The sequence below is a fragment of the Ixodes scapularis genome, unplaced genomic scaffold, assembly GCF_016920785.2.
Source record: "Ixodes scapularis isolate PalLabHiFi unplaced genomic scaffold, ASM1692078v2 PGA_scaffold3__209_contigs__length_174095766, whole genome shotgun sequence".
Taxonomy (NCBI): Eukaryota; Metazoa; Arthropoda; class Arachnida; order Ixodida; family Ixodidae; genus Ixodes; species Ixodes scapularis.
The window spans coordinates 49,242,712-49,259,773 of NW_024609868.1; the positions used below are offsets into that span (position 1 = coordinate 49,242,712).

General features: G+C 42.0%; 1 protein-coding gene across 1 annotated transcript; it reads right to left on the bottom strand.

Annotated features, from left to right (window-relative positions):
• Nucleotides 1-914: 914 nt before the first annotated feature.
• On the bottom strand, nt 915-11,839 carry LOC120841975. Its single transcript, XM_040212969.2, has 5 exons — nt 11,555-11,839; nt 9,804-9,874; nt 6,160-6,237; nt 2,572-2,613; nt 915-1,001 (listed from the first exon to the last, which is right to left on the bottom strand). The coding sequence occupies exons 1-5, from the start codon at nt 11,793-11,795 to the stop codon at nt 915-917; spliced, it is 519 nt and encodes a 172-aa protein (XP_040068903.2). The 5' UTR covers nt 11,796-11,839.
• Between the last annotated feature and the right edge of the window lie 5,223 nt (nt 11,840-17,062).

Below are 17,062 nucleotides of genomic sequence, written 5' to 3' on the forward strand. Positions count from 1 at the left end.
TGTGCTAGTTTTAATGCTAGTGCCGTATTTCCCGAAATATAGTCCGAATCCGGTGCACAGTCCGCAGAGGCAAATTAGGAGTCAAAACTAAAAGTTTCTGCTTAGATAGTGCGTACCCGGTGCATGATCCTCTAGTCTGAACGTAACAGATTATCATACACAGCACACCTAAAATGCTTGCTGTATTGCCTCACAAAGAAGCTTGTATCATATATAAACCAACATTAATGTACTCCCTTATTTATGAGATCCTTCACGCCTTGTCACATTGAACGATCTAGAAAGAAAAAAAAAAAGTGTGTAGTCCGCACCTGTGTAGAGTCCGCTCAGCCCAGAATACAATTAACTTTTAAACATGCATATAGTCCGTCGACTATACACCGGAAAATACGGCACTATATTTGGCGGAAGCTGAGAGTACGTCAATGCGTAGCCTATTCATGCAGTAAAGAAAAGGCATTTCTTTTCTTTTTTTACCAACTCCCGTTAATTTAATCTTTATTGTTTCCTTCTATTTGAAAAGGGGCGACAAAAAAGCAGAGTGATATGGCGGCTGACCAAGCTTTTTGTCCCCACTCACTCCTTTTCCTCAGTCTAAAGAGAGAAAAAAAAGTATTTTACGCAGTGGGGTGTTATTAAATTATGAAAAAAAGCAAGTCCCTCCTTAGTGGTGGTAAAGAGACGAGATCAACGTCAAAAATAGGCGCACAAAACACGAAAACGAATGATTAACTCGGAGATCGTTATATGCATTTTGGACACAATCAAAACCATAAGTACAGGAAATATTTTATTTACCGGACCCAGATAATTTATACTGAATCATTTCATTATATTTAAAAAAAATTAAAAGTGTGAAATTATACAATTAAATGATATCGCTATTTTTTTTTTGTGGACGTTTAAGCGTCGATCTATTGCAGCACTTTGCATTCAGATGGAGTCGTGTGTCTTATTCTGCACAATACTGAGGTGTCATTCACCATTCCTTTGTCATCGGCCTAGAAAAGAGAAGTGCCATTTATGATGATACTTGCACAGTTAATAAAAAACCTAACACGGAACAGTGTGATGTCTAGAACTGAATCTGTAAAATACGGTGCGAACAAGTACAAACCACTAAAGAATATTCGCTTAAATTATTTTTTGATCAAAGCCAGTACATTGGGGAACATTCCTGTGAGTCTACTGTCCCGTAGATCACTCGTCGAGCCAGTCACTTTATAAGCAATTACAATGCGGAGCGCAAATTCGTCTGCTTCTTTTGCAGGGGTTTTGGTGACGTCAGAATGCTGGGCTGTGTGTGGCTCTGATTGAAGGATGGTGTGTAGCCCTCAAAACAAGTTGCCTTGAGTACCTTGAGGTCTACCCCCTGTCTTTCAATCCAAGCCAATCAGAGCTCAGCATTTTGACGTCACCTCAACCCCTGCGACAAAGGCAGACGAACTAGCTCTCCGCATAATTTATTTTCTGTACTGAGCTGTGAAACGCCTTTTGAGCACGTGCGCTAGCTTTGTTCTGCTGAATACAAGACGCCACTCATGCATTCACAAGCGCTTCGGCATTTGTCGCTTGGACGAAAAGCGCTGTAAAGGTTTATACATGAGCTGAGTGACTTTCGAAGCACAAATGATCGTTTCAACTTATATGGCCTGCAAGTGGGTTACTTCCTTGCGCACCTTGTGCGTTTGTTTAGTACCCAAAAACGCCACGTGCTTTTGTTTCCCCCCGACCTCAACCAATGACGATGGCGATGACGAGGCGTTTGGCTGCCTCGTCATCGACAGTTCCTTGCGCCTCCTCTATGTTGTCCTTTGATCGGCGTGCTCCTCCTTGCATTACGATGCACCACAGAGGCATTTTAATACACTTGCTTACCGTATAAATTCATTCCAGGGTATGGCATATTGAGCATATACGGTGTAGTTTCATATGCTCAGATTATAGAGCGTAGACTGCATTTCAGGCGGAAAAGTGTCTTAGGCCTAGTCATTTGCTAGGCTCCGTTTGTAAATCTCAGTGATTGGCTTAACTAGCGTTCTACGATAAAGTGAACACAATTACATTCCTTTTATGGTGTAGGCCTTTTATCTATTTCTGCACACTCAACCAGATTTTGTTCTTCATTTTTTTAGGGGGGGGGGGGGGGGAGGGAGGGGCACGAAGGGAGTTTTGAAGAACAAGAAAATTATATTTAATGAAAGGATCCAGAAAGTGAAACAGAAAAAACAAGCAATCTGTAACTGCACGTGGCTGAAGTCCGCGTCAGGCGGTTGCATGCGAGGGTTGTAATGCATCTTGTATAGATTAGGAGAAAATCCATTTTGAGCTTACTATCTTACCTCGGCAATTTCGCCACGCATGCAGTGCTTGACTTTAAAAGAAAAGGCACCTGTGGTGTCCTTAGGGCGCTCGTAAAGTCTACGCTTTTATACGTTGTGACGAATGGTGTACGTTAGAGGTATTTTAGAAATCAGGCAGCTATTTTGCAAAGAAAATATGTGCTAGTTTCTTAAACAAGACTATTATTTCGTATCGCGCTCAATGTTCCGACGACGGTGGTAAACCTACCGAAAACGTTTTCATGAATTCCGGGTCTTCATTTTCGTCTTTCTGAAACGACAGCAAATTGTATGAACGTTATAATAGGAATAAATATTATCAAACATTCATTGCGAGGTCACGTACAACAATAAGACACGTGGCCTCATGACCAAAGGCAACTTGAGTAATTGGCATCCGTCGGAATGAGGGCAATTTTTAGAAATGTATGACCCAGAAATATTATTAGCAGTGCATTTCATACGTAAACTTTATTAAAGTTTTTTATTCTTACTTTTCTTTTTTGTAGCACAGCTCAAACTATCCGAGTCACGTTGAATGGAGTGAATAAATCTGAAGGACCGAATATATATATTTGCATTTTTGCGATCATGTATTCTAGCATAATTACATGTGGAATTGCAACGAATAGCTAGTATCTGTTTAAAATTAGAAGAAAAACGTCGTTATATAACTAACTTTATTATTTTTTTTTTATTTTGGGATGGTTGTAAGCCTTATTCTAATCTACTTCCGCGATATGACGCAATATGTAATTTAGAATCAATATCACGCCGTAGTAAAACGGACCGCCAAAATGCTGCCCCGGCCACGCGCGACGACGTTGAAAATATTAGTTCGATTTAGCTAATCGTATAAAATAAAGCCTACTTTGTCAACTTAAATTACGAAAATATCCGAATGAAAGCTGAACCTGGCATTGCAAACATGACTGAGTTACATAAATCAAGAGTGTGTCTCGTAGATTGCACTGTCTGTGCCAGAGTAGTTTCCACGCGAGCCAAAATGCCAACAACCATAATGCAGGATAATTACAGATTTTGCTTGTAAGACCTATAAGCCGCACAGCCAAGCAGCTAGCTACGTATAGAGCAAATAAAAGATTTTAATATTAATAAAAAATACATTAAAACTGTTTTTACACTTGCAAGTCGTAACGGTCGCGAGATAGCCTTTTTTCGCAAAAGCGACAACCGCGATGGCAAAAACGACCGGTTCGGAGCAATTGCTTCCAGACCAATTTTCCAGACGGGACGCAAAGTCCCCGTGCGGCTGAGCCAATCAGCAGCGCCTCGAAACTTACGTGTTGCGCCTCGCGTTCGTTACCATCCAGCATTTCAGCAGGAGTGGGAATGTATGTTCGCCTCGGTTCGCGGTAGCGGCCATCAATACAGTCATGGAGCTCTCTGCGGCGGCTCTGCTCAGCCCGATTAACGAGCACCCATTTTTTTCAAATGGAAAGCAGGACCCCAATTGGTACGAGTGCCCGGAAAATGATTCAGCCTGGCAGCAAATTTGTACTACTTTTGACCTGACAGGTATACCTACTGCACCGCGGAAGGTGGAGTGATTGCACGCAGATGTAGCTACTGTTCTTTCATTGTACAGTTTTGAAGGATCAAGGCCAATTTAAGAGGCTTTCTCATATGGCGAACACAACAGATGTGTAGATGTACGCCAACAAAAATGGGGAATCAGCGAAACGCGAAACTTGACTTCGCGTGTCGGTTGTATTCGACGGAGGCTCCCAACCTTTTGAGAAGCGACCCGCCTATCGCCCAAAGTCTGAACGTCGGTGGTCGCTTGTCGCATGTCGCTATTCGGTCGCGCGACCACTGCGAGTTACAATTGTGAACGGGCTTTAACATTCTTTTGTGAAATAGCTAGTGTTTTAAGCTCCTTTCCTTAATTTGTCCAAACGTGGCCAGGTGAAAAAAAGAAATGACCGCCTCTCCACGTGGTGAATGATGTGGATTGGGGCGAAGCTCTGGCGGTGCTGATGGTACTGATTTTATTGTTCATAAGTAGTGCCGATGGTGCTGATTTTTTTCGTTGCTCAAAGGTAGTGCTGAGTTCCAGGTTGCGTTTCGACTTCATTATTACTGCTTTATGGTCGGTGAAATGCAGAACCAGTGGTTCTTTTAGCGGATCAGCTTGGATCCGCTAGAAGCCGTGGGAACGCATCTCCACCGCTTAAGTCAACGGTCCATGTCAGAAAGAGAATGTGTGGTATGGAACGTGGTTATATACGTATTTGAGCATTTGACCGCAGCGCCCTCTCGTCTAGAAACGTTGAGCCAATGCATGCAAAGTTTAACACGATTATATACGCATTTGACTGCAGCGCCCTCTCCTGCATAGACGTTGAGCGGCTACATGCAACGTTTCATCCATAACAGAAACCCTAGCTCTTGAGTTACTACCACATCTCAGAGCCCCTTACTCGTCCCACAGTCGTGGTCGAGTGGTTAAGGCGATGGACTAGAAGTCCACTGGGGCCTTCCCGCACAGGTTTGAATCCTGTCGACTGCGCAAACATTTTTGTTTTCTTTTTATGTGAGCACGTGCGCCGTCCGGACGGACGGACGGAGAAGGCTAGACTCTAAGGAGCTTCGCCCCTAATAGTACTCTAATAAATGATGTGATCATATACACGATCACATTGTCAGGAGGAACTTTCGTCGATCTAGGATGGTAGCTGATTTTGGTAACTAAAATTTTCAGTGCTTTGCAATTCGAACTTTCCCCGGTTTCGACAGCACCGCAAATATACAACACAGAAATTATGACTTTTCTTTTTCCTCTCGGCGAAAAATATTTTTCACTAATCTGGGGTATTAGGTACACCCGTCAGCGATATGAAGGTGAACCGCCCTCTTCTTGTTTTTGACGCTCCTACAAGTTTTGGAACAAGCTCTGTTCCAGAAGAGGGCTAGAACGCACAGTTTAAACCCCCAAGCCACGTGCCATTTGAGACATTGAGAGTTAATATAGCTTTAGGCAGCCGTAAAACAGGCAAGAAACCAGGTAAGGTGTTCACGTTCATATTGCCGGCGGGTGTACCTTGCTGTTTTCAACCCGAGAGTGATGTGCAGTCAAACTTTATTACTCATACTCTATTAAACGTGGTAGAATTTCTGTAAGTTACTCCCACCTCTCTTTCTCTGAAAATTTCTGGGCGTCTTATTCCTCCTCTCCTTACGCGCGCAAGCGCGGGTCGCGGGACAAAGTGCATGCTCACTGGATGTGTCGCAGCCTTCTAAATACCTCTCAAGAGGAAGGATCGGGCCGAAGAGGAGATCGCTGAGCAGAATTAGGCGACGTGGTGTGTACGACTGTGCCCGACGTGCCAAAAAGACGTCGGAGGAGAGAGAGAGCGAGTTTTGGGTACTATTAGAAAAGCAAGTCGGGCTCGTCCTGCTACGACGGAAAGTTGTGTTAAGAAACCGAGCCGAAAAAAAAGCAAAAGAATATCGTGCTTAGTAACCCGCTTAATTTCTCGTCTCTACTTAGGTATCGGAATACATCCTTCAAAGACAACAAGCAATCCTGCCGCATTGCGACTACATCTGCAGCGAAGCATCGCGGAAACACGGCCCCGTCTTTGAGTGCACTTATTTTGAAGCGACATTTGGATCATTCAGTGGACGATCAGAGCTCTATTTTACAGCGGTGCATTAAATACCTTGTCTCCTTTAGTTTACCTTAGACGAAATGCGGTAAAACGTTTCGAGTAGATAGCCTAAATTAAGCTTAAACGCTAAAACATAAAAAGAAGGTTTCATACAAGAAAGGATAAATATATTAGTCTCTTACAGCATCGCAGATTTCTGTCAATAGGTCAGATTCGTTCTTCGTTTTCGTTGTCATGTGGGCCTTCCACTTATCTGCAATCTGTCAAAAATGATTCAATATTATCTCATATAATGGTGGCACGGGTTATATATCTGAATTTAAAGACAAGGATGGTTGATATTAATTCGATCGAATTTAAAAGAAAAAGGCAGTGACTAGTACATGTATACTGTTTCTACTTCATGTGTTGATAGCGAACATTAGATGAAAAGATAACCTTCATGGTCTGTAATGGAAGTACCTCGAATATACTAATTATATTTTCATTGATGGTTGGATTTGCAATTTACTTTAACCTCCACCCAGATTTAAGTATCTGTCGGGAGTTGAAAATTGAAAATAAAAAAAGGCAAAGGCGATTGTGAACACTTGCCGCCGACTCGATGTCAAACTTGGTCTTCTGCTTTCTCTTTTAAGTTACTAGTTTTATCTGCGTACCTGTGGCACCACTTCAATATATAAGCGCCAAACCTTACAATTTTGGCTCGACTCTTTTTTTCTGCGTCGGCGCCTAGCCGCAGCATTTTCGATTTCAACGATTTTGTTTAAAGTTTTACTTGGAAAGGAATTATGCATTATTTCATAGTGCTGAGCTGACCACTTAAATGTACCTTCGATAAAACTTTAAGCCCGCACTCTAGAAATTCCTGCGTGTCTACTTACCCGCAAAGCAATCGAAGAGCCAATCTCTGCGATCTACGAAATCAGCTCAGCGAATGATGAGGCGGAACATCCGTTTAGACCTCAAAATGAAGTCTGGTCTGTGGCATTACGCAATGCAAGCCTGACGCTTTGCAATGCTTGATGCCAAGCGCAGACTTCATTTTTAGGTCTAAACGGATGTTCCGCCTCAACATTCACTGAGCTGATTTCGTAAATCACAGAGATTGGCTCTTCAAGTGTTTTGCGGGTAAGTAGAGGCGCAGGTTCTTCTTAGAGTGCGCTAGGTTATTGCTACAATCATTCAGGCTTAATTTACAAGGTGTATGAGGATTGATGCAAACGCTTAAATAAATAATGTTATTCCTTTTCATGAAAAAAAATAAAGAATCTGTACATAAGCGCCGTCTGGGATTCGCACTGAGGCACACGCTAAAAAATAAAAAAGAAATCAAATTTTTTTGATGGACATAAGCATGGTAACTTGAAAGTAAATTATTTTTGCGTAACACAAACATATAGGAGATAAGCACGCTGTAGAGACATCCTCATACAGTTTTGTTGTCATTTAAGTTTTCTTATTGTGCAAAACATACTGTTGGTTTCTGTATTTGTGCAGAAGCCTAGACCTCATCACGACAACCAAAATGCAGCAGGTGCTCGTACCCGATTCTGCTGCTTAAAACCCTCCTAATATAGTAAGAATCTTCTTTCAAACCGCGTGCGAAATGCCGTACAGAGATTATCGTAATCATCGCTTTTTTTTCAAATGCCACGTGCAGCGTCGTTGGTCTATACACCTCTCGACTGCTTATCACATTGCAAAAATGACCGAGTCACTGAACTGTGGACGCATGTTCGGCGTATCATGTTCTGTAGATGAAAACTGTTGCACATGCTCAGAACGAGTTCCACCGTCCAATTGATAACGATGACAGAGCACAGAAGGCTATTGCTGATATCATATGATTACGAGGGTACTGACTTATGGGAGTGAAAAGGAAACATTGATGGGCAAGGTACTCCTAACGTTTCATTATTATCGTCGTGATAAAAAAATCTAAGTTATCGATAACGTGGAAACGAAACAACTATATGTGCGTGGTCTAAGCTCGCATTGCTCTATGCCCTCTCCTGTCGACGGATTTTAAGGTACACTATTAATGTGCGTCGTCTTGGGTTACAACTTATCTGTGGAAAGATATGACATCTTGGCTGGGTGCAGTGTGATGGGTGGTCAAATCATTCGTGGCAAGGAGATAAGCAATGGCCGAATTCCCTAGGGAACATGGGTAATCACCCTACAAATCCCGGTCGATTCTACGTTTCGGCTGAAGGCCAGACGCAGCCGACGATCCGAGGTGACGGACCAACCAAGCAGCGTCAAAAGTGCAAGTCACTAAGTCTTTTCTTTTATGATTGGCTCAACGATGACAGAACACGTACAGAAACATGAGGAACATCAAGTTGGTACGCTTTTCACGCTATCTGATTGTTCCCATCAGCTGGTAGTGTCAGCTGCGCCTTGAATAAAGGTGAAGCAAAGTATTAGCACTGAGTTGATTTTGTTGCTCCCCTTTATGGCTTCCGTTCGTGGCGTTACGACCAGGATTTGGTTCCCTGTGATTGGCAAAATTTGACTCGCCGTAAACGGGCGATTGTGCAGGTATTATCAGTATACAAAAAGCTATAGTTTGGTCAATTGCAAATGCCGACCACAGCTACGCTTTTGGTCGCACACGTAGCTAATAGTTACATTTCTTACATGTATGAATATCTACAAAGGCATATATCTATTACTTCCCGTACGTTTAAATATCAGGTGATTTTTGTCATATACAAAGCCAAGTAAATTCATGCACTGACACCTACACTATTATTTAAGGTATTTCATAATATGCAATTTCTTATAAGTTATAACAAAACCCTCTCCGAAAAATTTGCCCGTTCATCTGACCGTCCATGCCTACCCCCATGGCATGGCATAAATGCCATCACAAGCGATCTGCACATTTGGTTTTGAGTGGCAGAGTGTATTGTGCCCGCTTGTAACCGCTTACGGTGAGATAACACACTGACACACTGACTTCATGTACCAAGCTGGCTGCCTTCGAACATTTCCAATATGTGAATAACTAAAGGTTTTTCAGTATTTATGAGACGAAATCTACGCACTGTCTATGAGAAATAGTCGCTTATAACATTGGTATAATTATTTCAAGCTCACGGAAAAATAATAGTGCGTAAAACATTTTGAAACATATACGGATATCAGAAGCGTTCCAAGCACACCCGACAGGGTACATGTGTGTGCCAGTGTGCTTTCTCGTCGAAAGCAACAGAAAACGGACACAAAACACTAGGTCACATTCAAAAGCCAATGTGCGAACTAGCCTTTACCATGAAAAAGAACGTAAGCAAACGAATGTAGACAAGCACTTACTCATAATTACGCTACTGCTCTATTCACATCCCGCACCGGTAATCAAACCCAAAACACTCCTGCGCCGCATTTCATTGATCTATCCCTGTGCCAGCTGGGCGTTTTTTTTTTAATTTATCTAGAAAGTTTTTAGTGTACAAGAAAACCCTGCAGGCAACCATGCCTGCTCTACACCAGCCGAGCTACGACTGACACCCAGTGAATTAAAATATCTTATAACGGCTAGCCCGTCGAGTACAGGCAAGCATTCTTGTTCACCTACTAGTGGGTCTCCTACTACATCTTTTACTACCTTACCTCACGTCGGTACTCTGCGTACTGCGGTGTTACAGAATAGAGTGGTGGTAATTAATAAATAATTATGCCCCTCTTCACTAAAACGACTCTTTAATGTTTTTCAAATAAATCTAAACGATCATTCCTTAAATCCTTATATAATTACTTCATGTGTTAAATGACTTTGCAGATAAAGGTAACTGTCAATTGTTCTTATTATACTTACATTTTTTGGGAGATGTTGCAACGTGCACTGCAGCGATTGTAATGCAAATTCCGATCCAGTCTTCGACAGCTCTTAGGGCGACAAAGTAAAAGAAAAAAAGAGAGGCTTCTATTATCTCTTTTAAACATTCTAGCATCTGGTATTTTGTATATACGTATACACCGAACGTCATCTTTCTTTCGAACGCATTTGTGATAATTTGATATAATACCTGAACGACAGAAAGGCCCGTGTACATTATTAGAGCGAGCGACCGAATAGTTTTAACATCTAATTTTTGTACATTGAATAAACATAGATTACAGGCGGTCTTGTCTTCGGTATTTGAAGAATTTTCTCGATTTAATTGACTCACGTTGTTACTACTTGTTAGAGCCAAAACAAAGAAGCATTTGTGTACAGTATTAAGGTGCTCTCTAAGCATCGTGGATCGGCGCATGCTGCAGTCTCAGTGTAACTCTTTGTTTACATACAAGCATAAATATATGTTATTCAAACCCTAAGCTTGCCGTGCCTCCCGACAGGAACCGCATATGCTCTTAGTGAGCAAGATGACAACACAAATTAAGAACCTAGTACAAATACTCGTAGATAGTACAAACTTGTATTGTGATAATATCTCACTCATTTACGTTCAGAAGCAGGTACAAATCACGCTATTTTACACTTAAGACTTTGAAACAGGTACTGCAACGTTAAAAAAAATTGTGTTGCGTGAGAAGGCCTTAAAGGTATCCGAAGAGGCTAGTGGGATTGCCTAAATGTGGCAATAGCTTACTTTGGGGGCTCTAAGCATCCCAAAACTTCATAGATCATAACTATGCGCGGCCGATCTTCCTCAAAAAAAAAAAAGGCGAACACACCGAGGTCGTTTCCGGTGATGGGAGGAACATTGTTCCGTCAACAAGGACATGTGACCTATGAAAACAACATTTCGTTAAGATTGAAAACGCTGTTATTACAAAATGTGGATGATTTTACAGATAATAAAAAAAGAGTAGTAAAAAAAATTCATTTCTTGGCGAAGGAACACAAAAAATATTGTGTTCTCTCGCCGCGATCCGTCTCAAAAACACCGTACTATGTTGTTGTTGTTGTTTTTTGTTGTCTTCCGTGTTAGTGATGTGTCCGATCGTCAGCTCTTAAGCGCGCGCTCGCTGGTTTGAATCGTAGTCCGGGCTGCATGGGCAACGAGTTGCGCGCATTCGAGGTATCACTCCGCGGTTCCACCGGTCGGAGGCGCGAGGGTCCTGCGCTTGCTATTGGCTGACAGTGGTCCTGGTTTCAGAACATGCTCCTCCCATCGTCAGAGATGACCACGACGCGTTGCGATCCTCCATTGCTTTTTTAATAGAAAATTCGGTCGAGTATCGTCATGACTTAGGAATGTATTATATGCTTAGAGCCGGCAGAGTGAGTTATACCTATATTTAGACGATCTCAAAATCCTCCTCAGGGCACCTTTAAATCGTGTTGATTTTTCACGTGGTGTTTTTGCCACAGTGACGCGGTAATTTTACCTTTTTTCGTTTTCTAATTTTGTCCAAATCAAAGTGACGATTGTATACTCAGCGTGCCCTTTAATCTGGGTACTCCGTCGTGTTTTGCTGGTGTTTGGCCCACAAATGAAACGCGAGAAAATGTAAACGGCTCATCTGTAATGCCAGTCTATACGATTACATCTAATAAAAACTAAACGGCAACAACCGTTAACCCAAACCATTACGGAGTTTGATTTCACTCTTATTTACCACATATTTCGGGATCGGTTGACGGTGCTGTTGAAGATGATGTAGGTGCTGGCGCTGGTGTTTTGTTTGGGGCTGCTTGTTTGGTCTTGGCTGCTGCTGAGTTCAAGGATTTGGGCATATTCGGGGCATTTGGCTGCTGCAGGGCTGCTGGTTCACTCTTCATTTGAGCATCACCCAAAACCAACAAAACAGAAAAGAAAAAGTGCGCTAGTGTCCACCGGATGTCCATAACCACCAGCATTGCCTCGAACTCGTAGATTCTCTACGGCCAAGTGAACGTGCTATGGACATTTAAACAGACCGCTAAAGTGTACACGTGTGAAATTTGACGTCGGTGTTCACGAATTAGATTAAGCGCTCCGAGAATAAACATTTATGAAATTCAGAAAACGAAAACCCGCTGTTCGCATTTTAAAAGTCAGGCTCTCTGCTATGCGATGGATTTTCAAAGGGAGGCAAGGGTTTGGAGAAAGGTCAGAATTACACGAAGAAAGGTCAATCACAATAAGTCTGTGCGGAGTGCGTTGTAGCTCCGCGCAGATCTTTTTTCCTCCGGCAATTCTCGCTAATACAAAAAAAAAATGTTTTTTTTTGTTAGTTATTTACGCTTTATTCCAACATGTTAGAATTTTGGTAACCCTTATCATAATCGATTGCTGTCGATTCTTGCATTAACATTCGGGCGAAAAATAATTACATTTTTTTGTAGAATTTTTGTCAATACGTTCTTCGTTCTTCGTAAACACACCCCACTACTCGAGTTGGTCGTCTGCGTCGCCACCCGCCGTAGACCCTGGCAAGCTTGTTGGTCCTATTTTTCACAGAAAGAGAGCTACGCTTTGTAATTCTATGGAGAAAAAAACGACCTGATGAAATACATCGTTTTCCGTTTTTTTTTTACTACGAAGCTGCTTTTTTATCTATTTAATTTCATGATTTAACAGTTTGATTTATCTTTGGTTAGATTTCAGAAATAGATATGTTGTGAAAAATGGTTAAACGGATCTACGCACTGGTAAGACAAAGTTAGTAAAAAAATCCAGATTCGGAGGATAAGTGGAAATATCAAGGTTAAAGGGACCGCTACTGCATTAAATGACATTTCATTTTTCTCAAAGGTCAGTCTATATGGCGTAAACATGACTCAGAATAGTAGACTCGACGTTCGAAGTTTCGCTAACTAAAATGGCAATGCCGCTTGGGCGCGCTGCGCCTCATCTGTTGATCGTTTGTATGTGTTTTCTGTTATAGTTACTGTTGTCACTGACAGCCTAAAAACCGTAGGGCGTGGCGAGTCCCGAGCGTATAATATTATCACTTCTCAACCAATGGTAATTGCGGGATTAGTCGACAAGAACGCCGGAAAATGAAGCGAGAAGTATGAACATGGTACGCGAAGCCCAGAGTTTTATCAAGCTATGAGTAGTCATAAAAGCTTAAAAAGGGCTGGGCGAGGCGGACCCGAGAATTTTACTGTTTATTCGAAATACCGCACAGGCTCGTTAAAGACCGTTAGCGTTTTCCACTTTTCCCCTTTTTCCTCCCAACCCCTTTTATCCTGTCCACCGTTGCCTGTTTCCTCCTCCCACATGGCGAGGAGGATCTTCTGCCTTACAGAATCTTGGGTCTGGTCGTCGGCCTTTAAAGGAACTAATAAAATACAAAATTTCAAGATCATAAACAAAGCACGTACAAGACAAGAAAGTACAAAATCAATAAAGAGAAGCACTACATATAATTCGCCAAAATATTTAAACAAGATTTATTCATATACAACGTAATAAATACCAGTGTTTGGTAAAATGCATGCAAGAGTACTTGTGAAGGTACAGAGTAAATTAGAGGCTATGTAATTTAAGTAAAGTAGTAAGTACAGCGGGTGCAATGTACTTGAAGTAAAGCACTATAAAGTAAATATACATTCGAAGTAAAGTACAAGAACTTTCTATCACAATCTTTTATGTTGCTATTTCATTCCCTTATACAGTGTATATTTTTCAAACTGCTATGTATTGCCTCAGAGGTAATCGGGGGTGCATCAATTATTTTTGGAAATGGCGGCGAATACTGAATGGTCAAGTGGCCAGTAATTGTTTTACGCTCGCTGACGCCCTATTTAACACAATCAATTACTTATAATGCACTTATTTGTATCAGTCTTATACCCGTCATCACTTCTCTTGCAGAAATGACCAGATGACAATTTGAAAGACGATAGGGCGTTCTCACGTAATGATACGTCTTTTTTTTTTCTTTATAGGTTGTTGAACTTCTATATTTTACCTCAGAATTTGGGGATATCACTGAGAAAGCCAAGCACGCTCATTGAATGAGCTTAATTTCACCGAGCCGCTCCCGGTACAAACGGTGCAATGGGTTGTCTGCGTGCGTTTCTGGTGAGAGTAGAATATCCCTCCCACTATTTCTTCACAGTTGACAAAGCATCATTTTGATACAAATTTAACAACACCAAATATAGGAAATATACTTTGAAGTCTGGAAATGTACTCTCCCAGAAAGTACCAGAAAACAATTATGTAAACTGCAAGTGCATACTCAGAGAATGTACATGAACTGATATACAAGTTTTCTAGACCTACATGGAGTAGTACGTTCAGTAGGATGTACTTGAAGTACTTCCCACATTTCAAATGTAGCAATAAAAAAAAACGAATGGACAGATCAAACACAGGTATATGAAACCTTTTTCACATTTTTTTGTTGTCTTTATAAATATAATTAAATCTGAGCCCTTCATTGTATAGTCAATCGATGTTTCCGACACAGCATTCTGTTCTCCTTTGCTGCTCATTGCTCATTAGGACGTAGCGCGCTTATTGGGACAGTCCGTGAATCGTGTATTGTTTCCTTTATGTGTGATTGTCTTTAATCAAGAACTCATTCGTACTAGCGTCTTGTTTCGCAGTGAAGCTTGACATTTTCTTTAAAACCCTCGACAAGCAAGAAAAAAACAAAAATGTTGCGAAAGTTGAAGTGAGGGCCAAACGCAAACATGGTTTTAATTAGTGATGTTAGTCTGACACTGGCTTGATCACCCCTTCTCTTTGTGACCTTTATCAGCGTTAAGTTTAATTTAGCGAAGAAAATTAGAGCCTTGTATCCTGATTACCCGATAATAAATAATATAATCATGTTTATGTCCTTTCTTGTATTTAATTTGATTACTGGGCATTCGAACCGCCACAAGCGTAAACACCGAAATCGCTGCTAAAGTAAATACGGTGTTAAGCACTTTCGTGCCTGTCGTGGTTAGCTAGCTCCATGTAAAGAACCGCTATTATTAATATAAGGGAGAAGATTGTGATCACGTTTCTTTTGAGTTTGTCTCGGCTAACAGGAAGGAAGCTTAAAGGGATGGTGAAGCGAACATTTCAGTGTCTATAATAAGCGGTGCACTATCTTTCCATGAGTCAGCAACCGCTGGCGTGCGCGAGCACACGCAACGAAATTGACGTCATCATATCCCCCATTCGAGCTTATTGAGCGTGAGTGGGGAATACGATCACGTCCATTTCGTTGCGTGTGCTGGCGCAAATGCCAATTGTATTAGAGGAAAGTGGAAACCCAGTAAACAGTGAGGAAGCTTCAGAGAAAGTTCTTGGATAATAACATTGGACACGCATGAGCGAAAAAAAAAGCAAGCGCAAGCTGGAAACAAATAAGTACCTCAAAAAAAGTAGTAGACGAATAAGATAGAACAAATCACGCAAAGAAACTACAGCACTTTATAAAATGGCGTGACGCCGATGACAAGCTGATGGAGCCTTTATTATGTTTGTTCTTTCCGAATAAACAACAGTTGCGAGTGCGCCTTGTGTTGTCTTACTTCGTTCTGTTGTTTTCGGCGCTTTTATACTTTTTAAACCATGAACAAACTAGCCCAATTAACCACCTTAACGCATGACGCCGATTCAGGCTATTTCAAACTTGTTCACACCACACGGTCTACAAAGTACCTCTTACATCTTTCCCATAATGCTAACGGTATAGACCCCTTTCGAAATACTACCTACCCTCTGTTGGCAGCCGTGGAATATCTGCTTAATGGCGGACTAAAACCGCAACGTCACGGCACACTTTATGCGTTTGTTTGAAGTAGAAGAGAAAAAAAAAACACCCACAAAAAAGGTGACGTGGCAGTGACGTTGCACTTTCGTCCCTGTTTTTGACTGGCTCGTCGGCTTCTAGCGTTGGCCGCGCTCCGACGTTCCCTTCGCTTTCTTATTTAATGACTTGCACGTTCCACGATGTCAGTTGTTCCGCCATTGGGCAGGGGTTCCGACCTTCTAATAACCTGCCTGCGAATTCGGAAGGGGTCTGTAGAAATTGCTGGGATCAACAGGGTTTGTCTAAAAGTTACTTAGATGCAGAAAATAGTGAAACCTAAGATAAAAAATTACCCATCTCCGCGTGGTGAATGATGTTCATTGGGGCGAAGCTCTGGTGGTGCTGATAATACTGATTTTATTGTTCATATGTAGTGCTGAGGGTGCTGAGTTTTTTTCTTATTGCTCATAGGTAGTGCTGAGTTCCGGGTTGCGTTTCGACTTCAATATTACTGCTTTAGGGTTGGTGAAATGCAGAGTCGGTGGTTTTTCCGAATCTTGCGGATTCAGCGGATTTTCATGCGGATCAGCTTGGATCCGCTAAAAGCCATGGGAACGCATCTCCACCGCTTAAGCCAACGGTCTATGTCAGAAAGAGAATGTGTCGTATGGAACGTGGTTATAGGCGCATTTCAGCATTTGACCGCAGCGCCCTCTCATCGATACACGTTGAGACTATGCATGCAAAGTTTAACGCGATTATATACGCATTTGACCGCAGCACCATCTCCAGTATAGACGTTGAGCGGCTACATGCAACGTTTCATCCATGACAGAAACCCCAGCTCTTGAGTTACTACCACATCTCGGAGCCCCCTACTCGTCCCGCAGTCGTGGCCGAGTGGTTAAGGTGATGGACTAGATATCCATTGGGGCCTCCCCGCACTGGTTCGAATCCTGTAGACTGCGCAAACATTTTTTTTTTTCTTTTTCTGCAAGCATGGACGCCGGCCGGCCGGCCGGCCGGACGGACGGATAAGGCTAGAACTTAAGGAGCTTCGCCCCTAAAAATAAACCGGTCTGGCTTATCTGACAATGAGCCCGAGGCTTGGCATGCTCACTGTCACTTCAACGACTGGGTTTTGCAGTCAATCCATTTTTGGGCTTCCTGCTTCACTGTACGTGCTTCGTGCACTATAACACCTATGACGATCTGTAGAGGTGTCTAAACAAACTGAAAACACGAAAATTGTTAAGATCGGAAACTGTTTTCTGTCACTGTCACACTCAGTCTAAAGTAAGTTTCTGAATTGTCATGTAAAGCACGCCCCCCTAAAAAAATTGAGGAAACGTTTTTTTTTCTTGTTTTTTTTTTACCGCAAAAATAAACTACTTACCGCCGAACGCTCATTCTCCACCCAAATGTAGTGATAGCGGCCCA

Bases quoted from the DNA above. Each gene is read 5' to 3' on its own strand.
- LOC120841975 (XM_040212969.2), bottom strand. From the start codon at position 11,795: ATGCTGGTGGTTATGGACATCCGGTGGACACTAGCGCACTTTTTCTTT. The intron at 6,238-9,803 runs GTAAGTATAATA...CATTTTTGACAG, and splicing joins TGCAACATCTCCCAAAAAAT to ATTGCAGATAAGTGGAAGGC. The intron at 2,614-6,159 runs GTAAGAGACTAA...CTGTCGTTTCAG, and splicing joins TGACAGAAATCTGCGATGCT to AAAGACGAAAATGAAGACCC.